General features: G+C 41.6%; 1 protein-coding gene across 3 annotated transcripts in view; it reads left to right on the top strand.

Moving 5' to 3' along the window:
- LOC125328662 (desmoplakin) overlaps window positions 1-19,149 on the top strand; it is a 39,221-nt gene extending 20,072 nt beyond the window's left edge. Inside the window, exons 11-24 of one of the 3 annotated variants that reach the window (XM_048309664.1) lie at window positions 236-388; window positions 1,443-1,597; window positions 1,998-2,124; window positions 2,664-2,868; window positions 3,372-3,589; window positions 4,314-4,480; window positions 4,794-4,932; window positions 6,892-7,085; window positions 7,952-8,114; window positions 8,727-8,810; window positions 9,722-9,829; window positions 10,470-10,568; window positions 11,407-13,698; window positions 15,256-19,149. In XM_048309664.1, the coding sequence (XP_048165621.1) occupies window positions 236-388; window positions 1,443-1,597; window positions 1,998-2,124; window positions 2,664-2,868; window positions 3,372-3,589; window positions 4,314-4,480; window positions 4,794-4,932; window positions 6,892-7,085; window positions 7,952-8,114; window positions 8,727-8,810; window positions 9,722-9,829; window positions 10,470-10,568; window positions 11,407-13,698; window positions 15,256-18,450 (7,299 nt within the window). In that variant the 3' untranslated portion in view covers window positions 18,451-19,149. The remainder of the gene's footprint in view (window positions 1-235; window positions 389-1,442; window positions 1,598-1,997; window positions 2,125-2,663; window positions 2,869-3,371; window positions 3,590-4,313; window positions 4,481-4,793; window positions 4,933-6,891; window positions 7,086-7,951; window positions 8,115-8,726; window positions 8,811-9,721; window positions 9,830-10,469; window positions 10,569-11,406; window positions 13,699-15,255) is intronic. The other 2 variants (XM_048309682.1, XM_048309673.1) reach the window with 2 other exon arrangements.
- Window positions 19,150-19,434: the final 285 nt, after the last annotated feature.

Raw genomic sequence — 19,434 nt, 5'->3', positions numbered from 1 at the left:
TGCAAATTTTGCAAACTTTGCATCTTGCCAGAGCTGCAAAGGTACTTAGTTGGATGTTTCTCTGCTCTTTTTAAAACTGCAGTGTTACATTGTAGGCCAGTCAGTCATCCCACTGGAGCTAAAGTAAGTTTTGCTGACTATAAGCTCCACATGTATCCCTCTCTAAATAAAACAGTGGGAACTAGATGCCTTTTCTTTTTAAAATAAAATTTTAACATTCAATTAATCTTTGCAGAATGAACGAGAGAGAATTCTTGAATACAAGAGGCAGGTGCAGAGTTTGGTGAACAAATCCAAGAAGATTGTGCAGCTGAAGCCGCGTAACCCAGACTATCGAAGTAACAAGCCCATTATCCTCAAGGCTCTGTGTGACTACAAACAGGATCTGGTATTGTATCCCTTTTTGGCTGAGAATTAACATCATGTAAACTAGAACATGGCAAATTACTTAGTAAGCAAACCATTGAGCTGACAGGTGTAACCCCTTTATCTGCTTTTGGTCAGCTTGAACTTCTTTAACAGAAGAAATTCTGCTTTTCTTGCCATTATGAATAAACAAACTAGGTTCTGATTGGTTAATAGATGTTGTCATGATTATTATTATTAATCTATTAAATAGCATTAATACTCATATTTCAAATTAGCACATAAAAGTCTTGTTGATAATAGGATTAAAATTGTTATACAGATGCTTCCCAGCATCCACACCTTTTTTTTTGGTGATTGCTCATCTTTCCAGTGTCTCTCTGGATCCTTAGGTGAACAATTCATCTAACAAAAAGTGAGGAATATGCAGTTAGCCATTGGTATTCCCACTTTTTTTCTGGATGGGATATGAAATGAATGTTGATGTTTTTCTTCCTCCTCAGTACTGGGGCTGCTTGGGTTTATTTCTGTATTTTTAACTTAACAGTAAGTTTAGATGTGCTTTCTGCTTATGTACTTTTTCCTGCACCATGGCCACACCCGTGGCTGCCTGGTGTCAGGATTTCTGGCAGTTGGAGCTGATGAATCTGGCTCTGCCGCACTCACTTCCAGTCCCTTTGCAAATAATGGATGCAGCACTGAACATCGTTGTGCCTCCAGCTCACTGGCTTAAAGCCATGTGTGGGTGCATAGCTTACCAGCCCATGTGTCCACAGTCAGTCTTTGGTGTTTGTCGGGGTAAGCCCCAGGTCTGATCATCTACAAGACTGGCAACTGCTCTGAGAATTCTGTGGCTCACACCTGGGCTTTTTTGGGTTTTCTTCACATGGAAACCAGATTCAGGGAGAAGGGGTTGATCTGTACTCATCTTTTGCCCCAGTATGAAGCTGAGATGCGCACCCAGACCTGGCAGCTGGGAAGCACTCCTGTTTCTGTGATCTAGAAGTATCTTCCTTGTCTGTCTCTCCTGGAAGCCCCACCTTACTTAACTAAACATTGTTGTGCATCCCCTACAGAAAACGGTGCGCAAAGGAGATGAATGTATCTTGAAGGACAACAATGAGCGCAGCAAGTGGCTGGTGACCGGCCCTGGAGGAGTGGATATGCTGGTGCCATCTGTCAGTCTTATCATCCCACCCCCCAATCCATTAGCAGTGGATCTTGCTACCAAGTGAGTTGCTGCCTGGGTTTGGACACTTGCCACGGGATTAGAGTTCACCCACAATAGCAACCAGTCACAAAATATGTTCTGTGCTTTGATCAGAGTACACTCCCCCTACCTGTAGGGGTGGGGGATTAAGGACTAGAACCTTGACTTGAGGAGACATGCTTCAGTGAAACTTGCTGGGATATAGGTTGTGGTCTAAAAAGATTTAAATGTTAATGTCTGTGAGGTTTTTCTCATCTATAATAATGAAAGTCATGTATAAATTAATTTCCAAGATTTTTTCAAGTAGAGAACGAGTTTTAGCACACTCCACATCTGGTGAGTGTTTCTTGGGATGTTTTGTGGCTGTGCTACAAGTATAGATGCATTTTGATCGTGCTTTTTTTTTTTTTTCTCATGCCAGAATTGAGCAATACTATGAAGCTATTTTAGCTTTGTGGAACCAGCTGTATATCAACATGAAGAGCCTGGTGTCCTGGCATTATTGCATGATTGACATTGAGAAAATCAGAGCCATGACTATTGCCAAGGTAAGACACCAGCTGGCCTTGCCTGCAGACCAGAGACATCCATGACTTGATGTCTGCTGTCCCAAGCAGACCCTTCAGTATCCTGTGCAGATGTATGTTCAACAAAACCATGGGCCTTCCTTTTGCTGGGTTGCACAAACACTCACACATATGGAAGTTGTAATTTTGTTAAAGGAGAAACAAAATGCTTTCCTACTCAAACACAATACAGATTAGCAGGAAGATTAGCTAAAGGAATTTATTACATACTTGCTGTACCTGTTCCCACTGTACAAGGGCATGGATAAACAGAGTAAGAGGTAGAATTTCAGACTGCTCTTAAGTTACGAAATGATGGTAACAAGGATAGATTAACTCTGATGGTACTCTTAGCACCATACTTTCAGAGGCAGCCTAGTTAGGATTTATTCTAAAGCGTGATTACTTTGGGTTTTTTATAGGTTTATTAGTTTGTTCCTTGATGATTAACTAGTCATAAAACTTCCCCAATTGATTTTTTTTTCTCTTTTATTTTAAAATTCCTTCCTTCCTTATTTCAGCTGAAAACAATGCGTAAGGAAGATTACCAAAAAATAATAACTGACTTGGAGATCCATTATCAAGAATTCCTCAGGAACAGCCAAGGCTCAGAGATGTTTGGTGATGAAGACAAACGAAAGATCCAGACTCAGTTCACTGATGCTCAGAAGCACTACCAAACCTTGATCATACAACTGCCTAATCAACCACGACCGCCACAAACAGGTCTGTTGTCTTTCTGGCTCTTGCAGAGTTTGGACTGCTGAGGTTTCTTTGTTCCAGAGGTGGTGGGTGGTGCATTCTTTTTATGTGAAAATGTTCTCTTCAATGTATGAATGGGAACATGTTCAAGAACTGTTTTGCTGTCTCCCAACATAACAGAACTGGCCATGCACAGGGGAAGATTTTGTTCTTCCTTCCTTTGGTGGGAATCTGGGAATAGTCCTCCAAAATTCATGGAACTTGCTGGGAGAATGAGAGGAATTTAGTCCATCTGATACATTTTATTAGGAAGCAAAATCTCACTGTTGCATTTCAGGAAGCAAGTGTACTTTTTTGTGAAGGAGAAATTTCATTCCCTGAAACAGCTGCCTAAGGGCCCAGATCTTCTACCTGTGCTCAGTTCTACCGATCAGCTCGGTGCTTGGATGGCTTGGGCACTGCCTTGGCTTCCTGCATGTGGGTGCTCAGTTCTCTGGCAGTTGATGCTTACCCAATTCATTTTACAGTGGTCCCAACTGAGAGCTGTCCTGTGGGTTCCTCAAACACCATTATCGTTAACGAGAGAAACCGAGAGCTTGAGAAGCAGGAGGCCTGGCTGCTGCTGGAGCTTCAGAAACTTCGGCGTCAGATTGAGGCTTCTGAGGTTCAGATGGTTCAAAGAGCTCCTCTTGGAGTGGATCAAGGGGCTACCCATGACTTTTCAGCCAGAATAAAGGACTTAGAGGTAACTGTGGATGTTTTACTTTGAGCATCTCTGTGCTGCAGAGCATGCTGCAGTTCTGTTTATGATCAGCTGGGAAAGACACACATCCTGTGCAGAAAATTCTCAATTGGGAGCTAATCATGATGATTTGGATTAGAATTTAGCTTCTAATTAGAAAAAGTTGATTCTTGAATTTTAGAAGTCAAATTCTGCCAGCCAAGGAATACAGAAAGACTGATGTCAAGTGGCTGTGAGTTCATGTTAAGCCTCATCCAGAGCTGAGGGCCATTAAAATCCTTTTCAAGGACTTCACTTAACTACCTACCTGTAAAGTGCTGTCTGTGGGATACAGACTGGATACACGAGACTTACTATCCCTTTGCTAGTTCTTTAGATTTGTAGGAGACCAAGGAGAGAAGATTGGTACAAAAAGATTATAGGTTCAGCATATGAGAAATTCCTGTGAGGCAATGAGGTTGCAAAAGTCTCAAGAGCAGAAGGACCATGGCTTGTCAGAGCTGAGTTTTGGAGTGGAGATGCTCAAAAAGACATATTTTGGACAAAAAAGAAACTGCTCAATATTGCTTGCCTTGAAAAAAGCAAGCTCAGCCACTGCTTCAGTCCTCAGTCAAGCTGGTTATGTAACAGCAGACTGCTTGGATAAGGAGACCAATTCCATATGTGCTGTAGAACAATCATTCAGCCAACCAAAATTGTGTAAACCAGGCATTCTGTTTTTCCTTAGGGGGTGCAGAATGACTCTCAAATAATGGCTGAAACCCTCAATAAGCATAAGGACTTGCTGCCTAACTTCAGAGGGTGTGAGAAGTATGTGTACTTGCAATCGGAGATAAATGCCCTCTTTCAAAAACTGGAAAATATCAATGGTGTTTCTGCTGGCTACTTAGACAGGTAAGTAAATTGAGGCTATACCAATAAATATTCATATTCTCCCCTAATCCTTAGTCCATAAAACTGCCTTTTGTACCAGTAGTGTAAAATTACACCTTCTTCTCTGCAAATTGTGTACGTGTTGATGGAAACAACACTTACATTAATTTCTTCTCTTTTCTGGAAGACTTTAAAAAAAGAAAGTGAGAAGAATGGGTATCACAGAAATTTCTTGTGTTACCTATTCTCTTTAGCCAATCATCTGCAATTAATTAAAAATATCACCCTTCCTGCCTTAGTCCATAATGGATTTGTCTTGTATCATTTAATTTAGCTTGAATGCACTGAGGTGTCTGCTCCAGGTTATTCTGCAAACGGAAGATGTGATCAGAGTTTTTGAAGTCAGACTGTCTGAAGAGGAGACTGTTCCTTTGGATCTTGATAAAGTGGAGGCTTATCGGGCTTGTCTGAAGGTGAGGGGCCAAAACCCAAGGACACAGCAAAGCAAAATTTGTAGCTGCCAGCACAGATCTATTGAGCTGGGGGAAACCCTTCCAAAACCACAGGAGATGGAAATGCTGATCCTGTTGTATTTTATGTGTAGACATACAATGTTTTGTAAATCAGGCACAGTGTTGCTGGCTGGTCAAGGGAGGGGATTGTCCTGCTCTGCTCTGCACTGGTGCAGCCTCCCCTTGAGTCCTGTGTGCAGTTTTGGGTGCCTCAAGATAAGAAATATATGAAGTTACTAGAGAGCGTCCAAAGGAGGGCCACAAGAATGGTGAAGGGCTTTGAGGAAGCCATATGAGGAGTGGCTGCGGTCACTTGGTCTGTTCAGCCTGGAAATAGAAGACTGAGGGGAGACCTCATGGCTGCCTAGAGCTTCTTCACAAGGGGAAGAGGAGGGGCAGACACTGATCTCTTCTCTGTGATGACCAGTGATAGGACCCAAGGGAACAGGAAGGAGCTGTGTCAGGGGAGGTTTAGGTTGGATATTAGGGTAAGGTTCTTCATCCAGAAGTGGGCTGAGCACTGGAACAGGCTCCCCAGGGAAGTGGTCACAGCACCAAGCTTGATAGAGCTCAAGAAGCATTTGGCCAACGCTCTCAGGCATGTGGTGTGACTCTTGGGGTGGCCTGTGCAAGGCCAGGAGTTGTATTCAATGATTCTTGTGGATCATTTCCAACTCAGGAAGTTCTGTGATTCTATGAAATTACTGAAAGGAATATATAGGTTATTACTTCTTCCACACCCTGGTTGTTGCTGCCCCCACAGCAAGGGCAGCTGCATGGAAAGTTTCTGTAATCCATTTGTGAACACTATTGTCTATGTTTATTTGTATCACTTGTGAATGTAGATTTGAAGGCAGTACCTCCTTTCTTGCATACAGGCTTGTTAATTACCCTTGTTGTCCTCTAGGTGTAACAAGTGAATTTGAGTATTATTGTGTGTCCTGGTTTTGCTAGAATCTATGTCAAATCTTAGAGTGAAAAGTATCCAGCCTGTACAAGGGGAAAAGGGAAATAACTGCTTTGCTGAGCACAAAGTTGTCTTGCAGATCCAGTCTTTTATCTGCCTTTATCTGCCGGTCCTTTTGTGCACCGAATGCATTTGGGAGAACAAGAACTCTTTCATTGTTTTCTGTTCTTACATTTAGTAGGGGAAAAGTGTGTAGGTGGTGTAAATGGAGCACAATCTGCTTACCTTTTTATCACATTAAATGAGAGCTGCAGTTCAGTTGCTGGGAGTTGTTCTTAGCTGGTGTAAGTTTGAGCTACACCAAAAAAAAAAAAGAAAGCTTGAGCATATCACTGAAGGCTGTAGCCATCCCTGTGTCTGGGGGATGCAAGGCAGAGCCTGTGCTGTATATTTGGTGTTGTTTGGTGATGCACAGTATGCAAGTATATGTACCTAAACAAATATGTGTGTGTGTGTAAAGAAACATCTCCCTGGAAGATGTCTATAAACATGTAAATAGGAAAAAAAAAATCTGTGCAGGTTTTTAGATGTTTAAAAACTGGATATGCCAGTCCTGAGGCTCGATTCCACAGCTGTTTCAAGTGCAGAAATCTTTTATACTTCAGTGAAATTTTCTAGTCAGTTGTTTCTAGGAACAAGCAAGATTCTTATTCTGCTCTAGTAACTGCTCTGCAGAGTTCAGAGAAACTGAAATGTTGGCTTCAGAATATGATAGCATAGACCTTAGGTTTGGAAAATTATTTAGTCTAACTTTAAACACATTTTTAAGCCAAATTGTACCAAAATAGGTGTTTCACTTTAAATAGGTTAAGTTCAGCTGACATCACTATACGTACCTTACTGAGTTAGAAACAACATCTTTAGATCCCAGCATATTGTGCATGCTGTTCAGTTGGTTAAGTATCAGTATCTTCTCCAGAAAAAATTAAATGACATTTTGGTTTTTTCTCTAGAAAATGAAAGCAGACCTAAATATGAAGAAGTCACTACTGAATACCTTGGAAAATGAGCTGCAGAGAACACTTCAGATTCACTCACAGTCTTGCCAGTCATACACCCTGTATGACATGGACATTGGAAAGTACTGTGACAAAGTTACCCAGCTAATAGACCGCTGGCAGAGGGCTGATAAGCAGATAGATAACAGGTTTGTTCATATTTTTGTAGAGTTTTCCTTATTGCTATTGCTACCAAGAACATCTTAGCAGTGAGTCTAAAAGAACTGTTGTGCACTAATCTTTGCTTCCAAAGGACAAATAGTGACTTCAGGGCAATAAGACTTGAGCAATTGTGAATAGGTTGAACATACTTCAAAAGGAATTGTGTAAGACCAAGCAGAAAAATATAGTTAACCATGCAAATGTCTAACCTATGTGCTAAAGAGTTGTTCTGATTTTCTTTTTTTTTTTTTTTTTAATTCTTACTAATGTTCTTGGATTAAATACTTCCAGTCAGCATTTTCCCCCCTCAAAAAAAGCAACCATGCTTATTCCTAAACACCCTATAGTTGAGGGTTAAAAAAGTAACACTAAGAATTAAGTAACAAAATCGAACCTTGAATCTGAATCTTGAACTAAAGGCATATTCTGATTGGGTGGGTAGGGGAAGGGTCGTGGTATGGCTTGTTTTGGTTTGCTTTATTTTGTTTTTATCTGTGGACAAAATGTAGTCCCAACTGGTTTCACTGGTTGTTCAGTGAAAACTGAGAACAAGAGTACCGAAGTCAGCGAACTTGATTTTTATTACTGCAGTTTTATCCATCTCTCACTTTGACAGGAAGGCCCAGCCTCTGTGTATTACAGAGTTACTCAAAAATGAGGTATTAAAAACCCATATTGGGTGACTGAGAACCAATACAATTCTCATTTAAAATTTTTCTTCAGAATCTCCTTTTCAGAGCTTCCTATAGTTTTACATTAGTTTATTTCTGTGTCTTATTTCTGAAAACTGTGTAAAGAGAGAGAAAGAGAATGCACTTTCAATTTTGACAGGTTTTTCCTTTTTTTCCCCTAGATCATGGGATTTAGAAAGGCAGATCAAACAGCTGAAAACTTACCGAGATCTCTACCAGGCTCTGTGCAAGTGGATCTGTGATGCCAAGCGTCGGCAGGATTCTATTGAGTCCATGAAGCTGTGTGATTCCAACACTATCATGAGATACCTACATGATCAGAAGGTATGTAGCACCTGAATGAGTTGTCTTCAATTATCTGGATTTTAAATTGTTTTGCTATACAGAAAATACCAGTATCAACGCAGTCTGCAATACTGTGGCCTGTTTTGAATTATAAAGTATGCAAGCTACCAAAAACCACCACATATGTAGAAGGCAGGAGGGAGGAAATATTATTGTCCTCATTACTTTCTGTCAGCACTGCAACAGATTATGATACAGATTATGAACAAGGCTGGTTTTGGCTCCTTCACATTCACTGACACTTTTACACATCAGCTTTGAATTAATTCAAGGGACTGTAAGATCGTGCAACTTATGGGACAAATTACAGCACAAAAATAAAAAGCGAGTCACTACATCTAAGCTAAAGTCAAGGAACTCTCCCTACCCAGCTCTGGGTTCAGTTGCTGGGTGTTCTCTCTGAGAACAGCCTTCTCATGCCCGGAGAGCTTGCTGTTGTACAAACTGCCAGCTGCAGGTCATTTCAGGTCTCAGCCTCAGGGGCTGCAGTAGTCTCCTGCTGCAGGTGCTTTCTGATGGAGGCAGCGTGTACAGGAGGAAATACTGGTAAATCTTGCGGGAGTGTTTCAAGGCTCACTTTTCTCTTGACAGAACTTGCACAGTGAAATCTGTGGGAAGCGAGACAAAGTCGAGGAGCTTCTCAAGCATGCAGATCAGTGCTCAGCTGCAATTAAGGTACTTGGATCTCAGCATTTTTGTGGGGTGTGGTTTTTCATGGTCAGGCACATCCCATTGTCTCTGCTCTGCTGACGGGTGAAGAGTCAGCTCCCTGATGTGTGCGTACAAAAATTGGCGGGGTGAAGTACTTCTGAGTACAAAACACAATGAAAGCAATTTGTGTACTTACCACCTGAAGACTATGGGATCATGCAGCAGATACCAGTGAGAGCTTCTCTTCAGGTGAATCAAAGCCTCCTTCTAGCCAGACCAAACTTTCCAGTTCACATGTTAGAAATCATAAGGAAGTCAAGAACAGCTTGGTACCTTAAAAATTAGATCTGATGAGGATCTGATCTAGGAGGCAAGACAAATTCAGATTGGCAGGAGGAATGGTGTGTAATAGCCGTGAAAACCAATAGCATAGAGAGGGAATGGTTTTGTGGTCCTTGCATTTTTATATCACCTTTGTATCCGTGCTTTCTCCAGCTCAATCTTGCTCTCTGCAGCAAAGGTTTTGTTATATATGTGACATGGCATATGTGATACAAAAGAGATGAAGAGACTGTTATTTCTGATGAAATTTGGGTTGATAACAGTACTTAGACCAGTTACTCCCATGAATCTTTTTCATCTGAGTAGCCCATAACTTACAGAAACACTTGTCTTCTTGTTTTTGTAAAATGTTTTTTCTCCTTTTCCCTTGTCATTCTCCTTCATGAATCTCCACAGGGGTACTTTAACTCATGAGCTTCTGTTTATGACAGGATCATCTGTACATGGTCAGAAATATAAACAAGGGAAAAATGTAGCTTTTCATTAAGAAAACAAAACCAAAAACCCCCAAAACCTTGCATTTTCTGAAATAGATTACCAGAGAATTCTTTGGCAGTTTCTCAATGGGTCTTGCTTTTCCTCTTGTTTTTCAGGATTATGAACTACAGGTTGCTTCCTACAGTTCGGGATTAGAAACATTGCTCAACATACCTATCAAGAAGAGTGTGGTTCAGTCTCCTGCAGTGCTGATTCTACAAGAGGTATCTTTCTTTCCTCCCCATCAGTTTTTTGAATACATTTGTTTGTCTGTGTGAGCCCTTGTGAGTCCTACCCAGCTGTATTCTAATACCTGGCACCATCACTGGTAATGTGCACTAAGCACGTAATACGGCACAAGGAATTAGTGCAGAACAGTCATTGTGCTGTAAAATCAGACCTGGGCTTGTTTAGGCAGTAGATTAGCCCTCAGGAATTTACCTCATTCCTGTGTACTGTCCACTGCATACATATTGTGAGAAAGGTAGATTCGTGCCCCAAGTGGTTTAGTGGCTTTCAGCCTGGGAATTAACTGCTATTAAAAATTTAACTTGGGTTACTTGTGACTGTCAGACCAGAAGAGCATGATGGACCAGGGGATGATGGCTTGAATTTAATATCACATCAGCCATGGGGAGAAAACAATCTTGAAAAACAAAATAGGTATGCATTTTTCAGAAGGAGGAATTAACACTTTTGGGGTCCTCAGAAAGTTGTGTGAATTTGTGAGGAGGAGAATTTGCTTTTTACTTTGTCAAGTGATGTGTTTGCTAAAGTAGATTGGAATCCTTTAAATGATCTGGACATAGGTACGTTCATGTCTAAGTCTAGTACAAGCTGCTAACAATTCTGTTTCTTTTGAAGGCTAATGAGGCTCAGTCCCGCTATATAGAGCTTCTTACAAGATCGGGAGATTATTACAGATTCTTGAGTGAAATGTTAAAGAGCATGGAGGATTTGAAGGTATTCTAACTCTTTTATTTTCTTTAGCTTTCATTTTTATCACAGGTTAGAAAACTATCACGGATCAGAGGCAGGAAAGTATAGTGTAAAATAGCTCACAAAACTATATCCAGAACTCAGAGGTGTCCTATGAAGGAGGCATATTAGCAGTGTCACGCATCTTTTGTGAAAGAGTACAGTGTTCTGTGAAGTGACCTCCAATGTCACATGTGAAGTGAGGTAGAGACCTGGTCTTCTTGGTAAATAAGGAGGTGCTCATCAAGGCACAACGAGTGATCCTTCCCTGCCCATCCCAGCCTTGACCTCAGTGAGAGTACATCTACCTCAGTGCTGAAAACTTGTTCTTCATGATTAAGGGCACCTCATTTCAGCCCATATTCTAGAGTGTTTCAAAAGAAGCAACTCCTGTTTTGATACAGCTCAGTGAAAAAGAGGGGCTCGTTTAAGAAGTTGCATATATGGAATGTGATTTTTACCCGTTAGAAAATCACGGAGGTTCTAAAGGTGACTATTTCATGCTTTCTTGGTGAACTTTTGATACACCACATTTTACTATCAATAATGCACCTCCCTCCCCCCATCAAATATTTTTTCCCCTCTGAAAGTCATTATATGCTCATTTCTGAATAAGGTTTGAATAAATAAGGATTCCAGAATTTGTCTTGATGACATTAAATTAAAAAAGGGTTTTACCTCTCAGTGAAGCATCGAAAAATTTATTTTTAAATTTTCAGTGTTACAAATTTATATTGTATTGCATATCATTATTTTGAAGCAGTTGTCACAAGTATTTATGGGAGTTTTTCTGTTTGTTTGATTTTCTGCTACCATATTGCAGATGAAAAACACCAAAATTGAACTCCTGGAAGAAGAACTCAGGCTTGCTAGAGATTCAAATTCAGAGACAAGCAACAAACATAAATTCCTGGAGCAAAATCTGCAGAAGTACCAGATGGACATTTCTCAGCTTAAGGCAAAGCTGATGAGTTTGGAAGAAATGAAAAGACAAGCTGAAATGGATGGAAATTCTGCTAAGCAAAACCTAGACAAATGCTATGCCCAAATAAAGGATCTAAATGACAGAATAACCAGGTTGACTTATGAGACTGAAGATGAGAAAAGGAAAAGGAAGTTGCTGGAGGATAGATATGAGCAGCAGAAGAATGACTATGACCAACTGCAAAAAACGAGACAAAATGAGAAAGACAGTCTTGGTTGGCAAAAGTTAGAGTCTGAGAAGGTCATCAAGGAGAAGGAGTACGAGATAGAAAGATTAAGGGTTCTTCTTCAGGATGAAGGCACACGGAAGAGGGAGTATGAAAATGAGCTGGCTAAGGTAAGAAACCAGTTTAGCGAGGAGATGAGTAATTTAAAGAACAAGTATGAAACAGAAATTAATATTAAGAAGACAACAATCCAGCAGATAGCTGCACAGAAAGATGATGATGCAAAAGGCCTCAGAGCCCAGGTTGACAGACTGACAAGAGAGAACAGAGATCTTAAGGATGAGATTGTGAGGCTGAACGATGCCATTCTGCAAACAACAGACCAACGGCGGAGGGCAGAAGAAGATGCTCTCCAGCAGAAGGCTTGCAGTTCTGAGGTGTCACAGCAGAAGCATCAGTTAGAGCTGGAGCTGAAACAGATCATTCAGCTCCGTGGGGAAGACAACTCCAGATACAAGCAGGCTCTTGAGGAGGCTGCCTCAACTATTCAGGATAAAACTAAGGAGCTGGAAAGGCTAAAGCTTCAGCTTCAGGAAGAGGCTAAAAGCCGATGGGAACTTGAAAATGAGTTGGCTAAGGTAAGAAACAGTTATGATGAGGAAATTATTAGCTTAAAGAACAAATATGAAACTGAGATTAATATCACAAAGAACACAATTCACCAGGTCACCATGCAAAAGGAAGAGGAGACAAATAATTATAGAACACAGCTTGATAATGCCATGAGAGAAAATAGGAATTTGTGTGAGGAAATTAGGAGACTGAAGAACACAATAAGTCAGACAACAGATAATCTACGGAAAATAGAAGAGAATGCTCAGCAGCAGAAGGCAGCTGGCTCAGAGCTTTCTCAGAAGAAACAGCAGCTGGAGATTGAGCTAAAACAAGTTATTCAGAGGCACTCTGACGAAAGCATGCGGTACAAACAGTCACTTGATGATGCTTCTAAGACCATTAAGGAAAGAAACAAAGAGATTGAAAGGTTGAGAAAGTTGTTGGATGTAGAAACAAGTCAGAGGAAAGAAGTGGAGGATGAGAACAGTCAGTTGAAAAGAGTCCAGTTTGACCTGCAGAAGGCAAACACGAGTGCTACTGAGACAATTAACAAGCTGAGGATCCAAGAGCAGGAACTGGCCAGACTGAAAATTGACTATGAAAGAGTTTCACAAGAGAAAAAAGGCAGGGATCAAGAAAGTGCAAAGTTCCAGAGCACTGTAAAAGACTTGCAGATCCAGAAACATAAGTTGGAGGAGGAACTTTGCAGACAGAACAAAAATTTAATGGAGGAGACATCCAGGAGGAAAAAACTGGAGGAGGAAATAGAAGGCATGAGGAGATCTCTGAGAGACCAGTCGGTTAAAATAACTAATCTCACACAGCAGATAGAGGAAGTATCTATTGTAAAGAAGAGGAATGAAGATGACCTTAGACACCAAAGAGAAGTATTAGATGGTCATGTGAGAGAGAAGCAAAGATACATGGAGGAGATAAGAAAATACACATCAGATATTGAGACTTTACGTCGTCAGTTGGTCCAAGAACAGGAGCAATTGAAACAGGCTCACCTACGATACGAGCACTTACAGAAAACCTCTGAGGAAAAAAGCAAAGCCTTGAATGAATGCAAAATAGAAATTGAAAGGCTTCAGTCTCTCACCGAGAACCTCACCAAGGAACACTTGTTACTGGAGGAAGAGCTGCGAAATGTTAGATTGGAGTATGATGACCTCAGAATGGTCAGAAATGAAGTTGATGAGAAAAATACCACCATTGCTGAACTAAAGAATCAGCTTCAGATGAGCAGCAAGCAAACCCTGGAACTTCAGGGGTTGATTAATGATTTACAGAAAGAAAGGGAAAAATTGAGACAGGAAATTGAAAAATTCCAAAAGCAAGCTCTAGAGGTATTCACACATATTTTGATCCCAGCTTTACTGTCTCTCCGATATATAATTAATTGCAGTGTCCATTTGAACAAATTAATTCACCCTTTGCTGTTTGAAGTCACTGTACTTGTGATTAACATCTCCTTAATGACCCTTCCTCTTGTTAATTTTTAAATAAAAATGGCAGGATTTGGCCACTTCCTTAGCCTCTTTACTCCCTGGGAGCTGTTCTAGGGAGCCATAAGCTCTCGTCACCTCGGAGAGCCTTGTCTTCAGCCCTTGCCCCAGAAGAAACCTGTGTTCTGTGCCAGTCTCCAGCAAACCATCCTAGGGAAAAATGAGAGCACCTGGAGAGTACCACTGTACTTTAACAGTTCCCTGCTGGCTGTGTGCTTCCCAGGCTATTTCAACCAGGATGGCTTAAAGCCATCCTTTGAGGTTGACCTGAGTGCTGTCACAAACTAAACTGGCTAAAAACCCCAGAACCAACAAGCTGTCAAGGTGCTGATTAGCTGGGTAAGATGTTGACTACAAGTGAGGATTGAAAGTCATGTTGTCAGCTGTACCTAAGGTACTAAAAGTCTATCTTTCATGGGCTGTTTTGGGGATTTATGTTCCTAAGTCACTAAGGGCATTTGAAAATTTTACTATTGGCCCTTATTTCTTAAACTTTAGGTGACAACATAAACAAGTTAAGAAAAACATTTTTTAATATTTTGTTCTGCCTGGTTTCCTGTACAAAGAGCTGCTCTTTAAATATATACAAGTGAGCATTTGTGAAAATGTTTTTTTCCTAGACTTGTCCATTATATTTCTTTTCTTGTTTCCTTTATTGTTTTTCTTTCCTTTATTCTAAAAATCCTAATGCTGATTTTTAAAAAATACTAACATTTAGCATTAAATAACATTTGTGCATATATATATATATATATACACACACATCTATATATGCTTTTATTACAAATAGATAAACTTGTATTCAGTTTAATATGGACTGCATACAAATGTGCATGCCTGTGAGTGGTTTTGCATATACATATATGAAGACATTGCGAGACTTAAAATGCAAGGCAACACAGGTAAAATTGTTTGGAGTGACATGTGAAACTAACAGGAGAGCAAAAATTGAGTAATGTATTTCCTTTTTATCCATGTATGACCAGTCCTTAGCTGATGCAAATTCCCCTGGATCAGTAGGACTGCCAGGACATCTGCTGAGCATCAGACTATTAATGAGCCTTGAATGCTCTGTGTGTTTGTCAGTGTACTGTGAGAAGAATCACAAAGTTATAGAGAAGTAAGTCAGCCAAAGACTGAGGCTGTGGGTAACAGAATAAAGTCCCTTGAGTCTCTGGCAGTACTGCAGACACTGTAAGTGAAGGGATAATGTGCCTTCCCTGGCTTATGTATATCCATAATCTTGGGTAGGGCACTGCTGTGACTAGAGTTTTTTCCAGTGGGAGCTTGCTGCAGGTTAAATGACAGGCTGGAGAGCATTGTAGGTGGAGGGCATAACTCTAACCAGCACAAACTCTAACCATCCTTTCTTGGTTTATTTCTCCTCCACAATTGTAGGCATCCAGTAGGATTCAAGAATCCAAAAATCAGTATAGTCACATTATGCAAGAAAGAGAAACCCTGCTGATAAAAATGAGTGCTTTGGAGCAAGACAAAGCCAGGCTGCAGAGATTAGAAGAGGAACTGAACCGTTTGAAAGTTACCCTGGAATCAGAATCACGTTTGAAGCAACGCCTGGAAAGTGAGAAGCAACAAATTCTCAATGACCTCAATCAGTGGAAGAGCCAGCACTCCCGAACAGAGGAATCCATAAGGAAGATCCAATGTGAGAGGGAGAAGAGCGAGAGGGAGAAGAACAGCCTGAGGAGTGAGATTGAAAGGCTGCAGATGGAAATCAAACGGATTGAGGAGAGATACCGGTGCAGGCTGGAAGAGACCGCTGTCAAAAACCAGTCAGAGTTGGAGTCAGAGCGTCTCAGGCTGCAAAGAGAGATTGAGAAGCTCAAGCAGCGCCCATATGGGGCTCACAGATCTACGCAGACCGAGGAAGACTTCTGTATTGATGCCTCCAAGCTGGTGTTCAGTGGGCTGCGGAAGAAGATCACAGCCATGCAGCTGTATGAGTGTCAGCTGATAGACAAACTCACACTGGATAAACTGCTGAAGGGGCAGAGGTCGGTGGAAGAGGTGGCGGCTGACATTGAGCCCTACCTCAAAGGGGCAGGTGCTATTGCAGGGGTATCCCTTTCGCCCAGACAGAAGTACTCTTTTGTTGAGGCCAAACGGAATCAGCTGCTTACAGCAGAGAATGCAGTCCTGCTCCTAGAAGCCCAGGCAGCAACAGGAGGTGTGATAGACCCACATCGAAATGAGATATTAACAGTGGACAGTGCTATCGCCAGAGATCTGATTGACTTCGATGATAGAGAACAGATCTATACAGCAGAAAAGGCTATTACAGGATTTAAGGATCCTTTCTCAGGCAAAACCGTGCCAGTATCTGAAGCCATCAAGAAAAACTTGGTTGACAGAGAAACCGGGATTCGTCTGCTTGAAGCCCAGCTGGCTGTAGGAGGGATTGTTGATCCTGTCAACAGTGTTTTCCTACCAAAAGAGATAGCTTTATCTCGTGGGTTGATTGACAAAGACCTGTACAGGATGCTAAACAACTGCCAAGGCAATACAAAGAACTTCATTGATCCCACCACCAAAAAGGCAGTCACTTACATGCAGCTGAAGGAAAAATGCAGGATTGAACCACACACTGGTCTGCTCCTCCTTCCAGTGCAGAAGAGGAGTATGTCATTCCAAGGGATAAGGCAGCCTGTCTCAGCAGATGCACTGCTTGAGGCTGGAATCATTAAGGAATCAACCAGGAATGACTTGGAAAGAGGTGCAATTACAGTGGAAGAAGTGAGTGAGAGAATTATTGATTTCCTTCAGGGCTCTAGCTGTATTGCTGGTATCTACAACGAGGCAACTAAAGAGAAACTTGGCATTTACCAGGCTATGAAAATAGGTTTGGTTAGGCCGGGGACAGCCCTTGAACTCCTAGAAGCCCAGGCAGCCACAGGGTTCATAGTGGATCCTGTCAGCAACGTGAGGCTGCCTGTTGAGGAAGCTTACAAAAGAGGCCTTGTTGGAATTGAATTTAAAGAGAAACTTCTCTCTGCAGAAAGAGCAGTCACTGGGTACAAAGACCCAGAAACTGGAAACATCATTTCTCTGTTCCAAGCAATGAACAAAGAGCTCATAGAAAGAGGCCACGGCATCCGTCTGCTGGAGGCCCAGATCGCTACTGGAGGGATCATTGACCCCAAAGAGAGCTACCGCTTGCCAGTAGAGACAGCCTACAAGCGTGGCTACTTCAATGAGGAGCTCAACCAGATCCTCAGTGATCCAAGTGATGACACTAAAGGGTTCTTTGATCCCAACACAGAGGAAAACTTGACGTACTTGCAACTGAAAGATAGATGCATAAAGGATGATGCAACAGGGCTCTGCCTTCTGCCCCTGAGAGAGAAGAAGAAGGTGGTGCACACCTCACAGAAGAACACCCTTAGGAAGCGCAGGGTGGTCATTGTAGATCCAGAAACAAACCGGGAGATGTCCGTTCAGGAGGCATACAGCAAAGGCCTCATAGATTATGACACCTACACGGAACTAGCTGAACAGGAGTGTGAGTGGGAAGAAATAACTATCACAGGATCAGATGGCAGCAGTAGAGTAGTCCTTGTCGACAGAAAAACAGGTAGCCAGTATGACATCCAAGATGCCATTGATAAAGGCCTGGTGGAGAGAAAGTTCTTTGACCAGTACCGTTCTGGCAGCTTAAGCCTGACCCAGTTTGCAGACATGATTTCCTGCCGCAATGGCACTGATGAGGTGTTCCGGCATGAGTCAGTGACTCGGTCTCCCACCGTGCTGAGTGTCAGGAGTTCTTCTTCAGTGATCAGGAGCGGTTCTTTCTCAGAGACCCCAGATGAGTGCAGTCCTATTGCAGCCATATTTGACACAGAAAACTTGGAGAAAATCTCCATTTCAGAGGCTATACAGCGGGGCATCGTGGATAGCATCACCGGGCAGCGGTTACTTGAAGCGCAGGCCTGCACAGGTGGCATAATATGCCCTACCACTGGCCAGAGGCTTTCACTTCAGGAAGCCACTAGCCAAGGCATCATCGATCAGGATATGGCCACACGTCTCAAACCAGCCCAGAAGGCCTTCCTAGGGTTCGAAGGCATAAAGGGTGGACGCAAGAGGATGTCAGCAGCTGAAGCAGTGAAGGAAAAATGGCTGCCTTATGAGGCTGGGCAGCGGTTCCTTGAATTCCAGTACCTCACTGGAGGTCTCGTGGACCCGGAAGTGCGTGGAAGAATAACTACTGAAGAAGCCATTAGGAATGGATTGATTGACGGTCGCGCTGCCCAGAAATTACAAGACACCAACAGCTATCCTAAAATTCTGACCTGCCCCAAGACCAAGCTGAAAATATCCTACAAAGATGCAATGAATCGGTCAATGGTGGAAGACATCACCGGGCTTAAACTGTTGGAAGCAGCCTCCGTTTCCTCTAAAGGCATATCCAGTCCTTACAATGTCTCCTCGGCACCCGGCTCTCGCTCTGGCTCTCGCTCTGGCTCACGTTCAGGCTCACGGAGTGGGTCTAGGAGAGGAAGCTTTGATGCCTCAGCAAGCTCTTCATATTCTTACTCATACTCAACCTTCAGCAGTGGGTCTATTGGGCGCTAATAACAAGTGAGGGAATGTGTCTGCATTTTATTATCGTTTAGATTATGGTATATTCTGTTTACTAAAAGAAAAAAAAACACCAACAAAGTAACTCAAAGCAAAGCCTTGAAGTCTTTTCTGGGTGTGTTACCCTTTTCTTCTGAAAAAGCTGTAAAATGCTTGAATGCAAACTTATAGAATATAGATTGGGGAATGCAAAAGTAGTATTTGTGAATTTTGAGTTTCGGTTCCCATTTCCTTTTAGTCTTTGGATTTTAATAGGTCTCTGTATATTTTAAATACTGTGTCATGTGCCTTCTCCTGTTATCCATAACTATCAACCTATAAGGTGATAACTGAGGTTAGAAAGTCTTGGAGTAGTTAACTTTTTTTCTACATAGACCTTTTTCAATTTACTATTATGAAAAAAAAGATATTAACAATACGGACAGAAAATGCCCTTAATACTGGTTTAGAATCTATACCATAAACATGAAACTGTCTTTCAGATGCTCTACTTCTTTATGTTTGGCTAGCCATTTTCTGAAGCATAACTTGGTGGATGTAAAGGGCTATTATTAGGCTGGGCTTCTGTTTTACTATTAATCCATATACATTTTCTACTGTTTTGCTTTATTTCCCTGTAACGAAGAAAATAAAAAACATCTAACTGTACCATGTGAGCTATTCTGGGCAATAAACTTCTCAAGTTTTAAAGTATTTGGTGTGTACTTACTAATTTTATCTGTGGACCTTCTTGGAGGTGCAGGTTGGAGAAAGAACCATTTTTAAAAGTAGTAGATACTAGCTTTGTTGTAAAAAGTGTACAGGCACACTACTTTTCATGATGCTGAGCCATCACTTTTGTGAATGAGGACTTCTGATTCTGATTTTTCAGTAGGAAAATGAGGATATCACCAATAATGGAAGCTATGCCCTAGAAGCAGAAAGCCTGTTTTCTCAGTTGCTTATATTGATGATGATGATGATAGGAAGCGTATTTTA

Source organism: Corvus hawaiiensis, chromosome 1 (genome assembly GCF_020740725.1).
Source record: "Corvus hawaiiensis isolate bCorHaw1 chromosome 1, bCorHaw1.pri.cur, whole genome shotgun sequence".
In the NCBI taxonomy this organism is placed as follows: Eukaryota; Metazoa; Chordata; class Aves; order Passeriformes; family Corvidae; genus Corvus; species Corvus hawaiiensis.
This window is presented reverse-complemented; position numbering and strand designations above follow the sequence as displayed.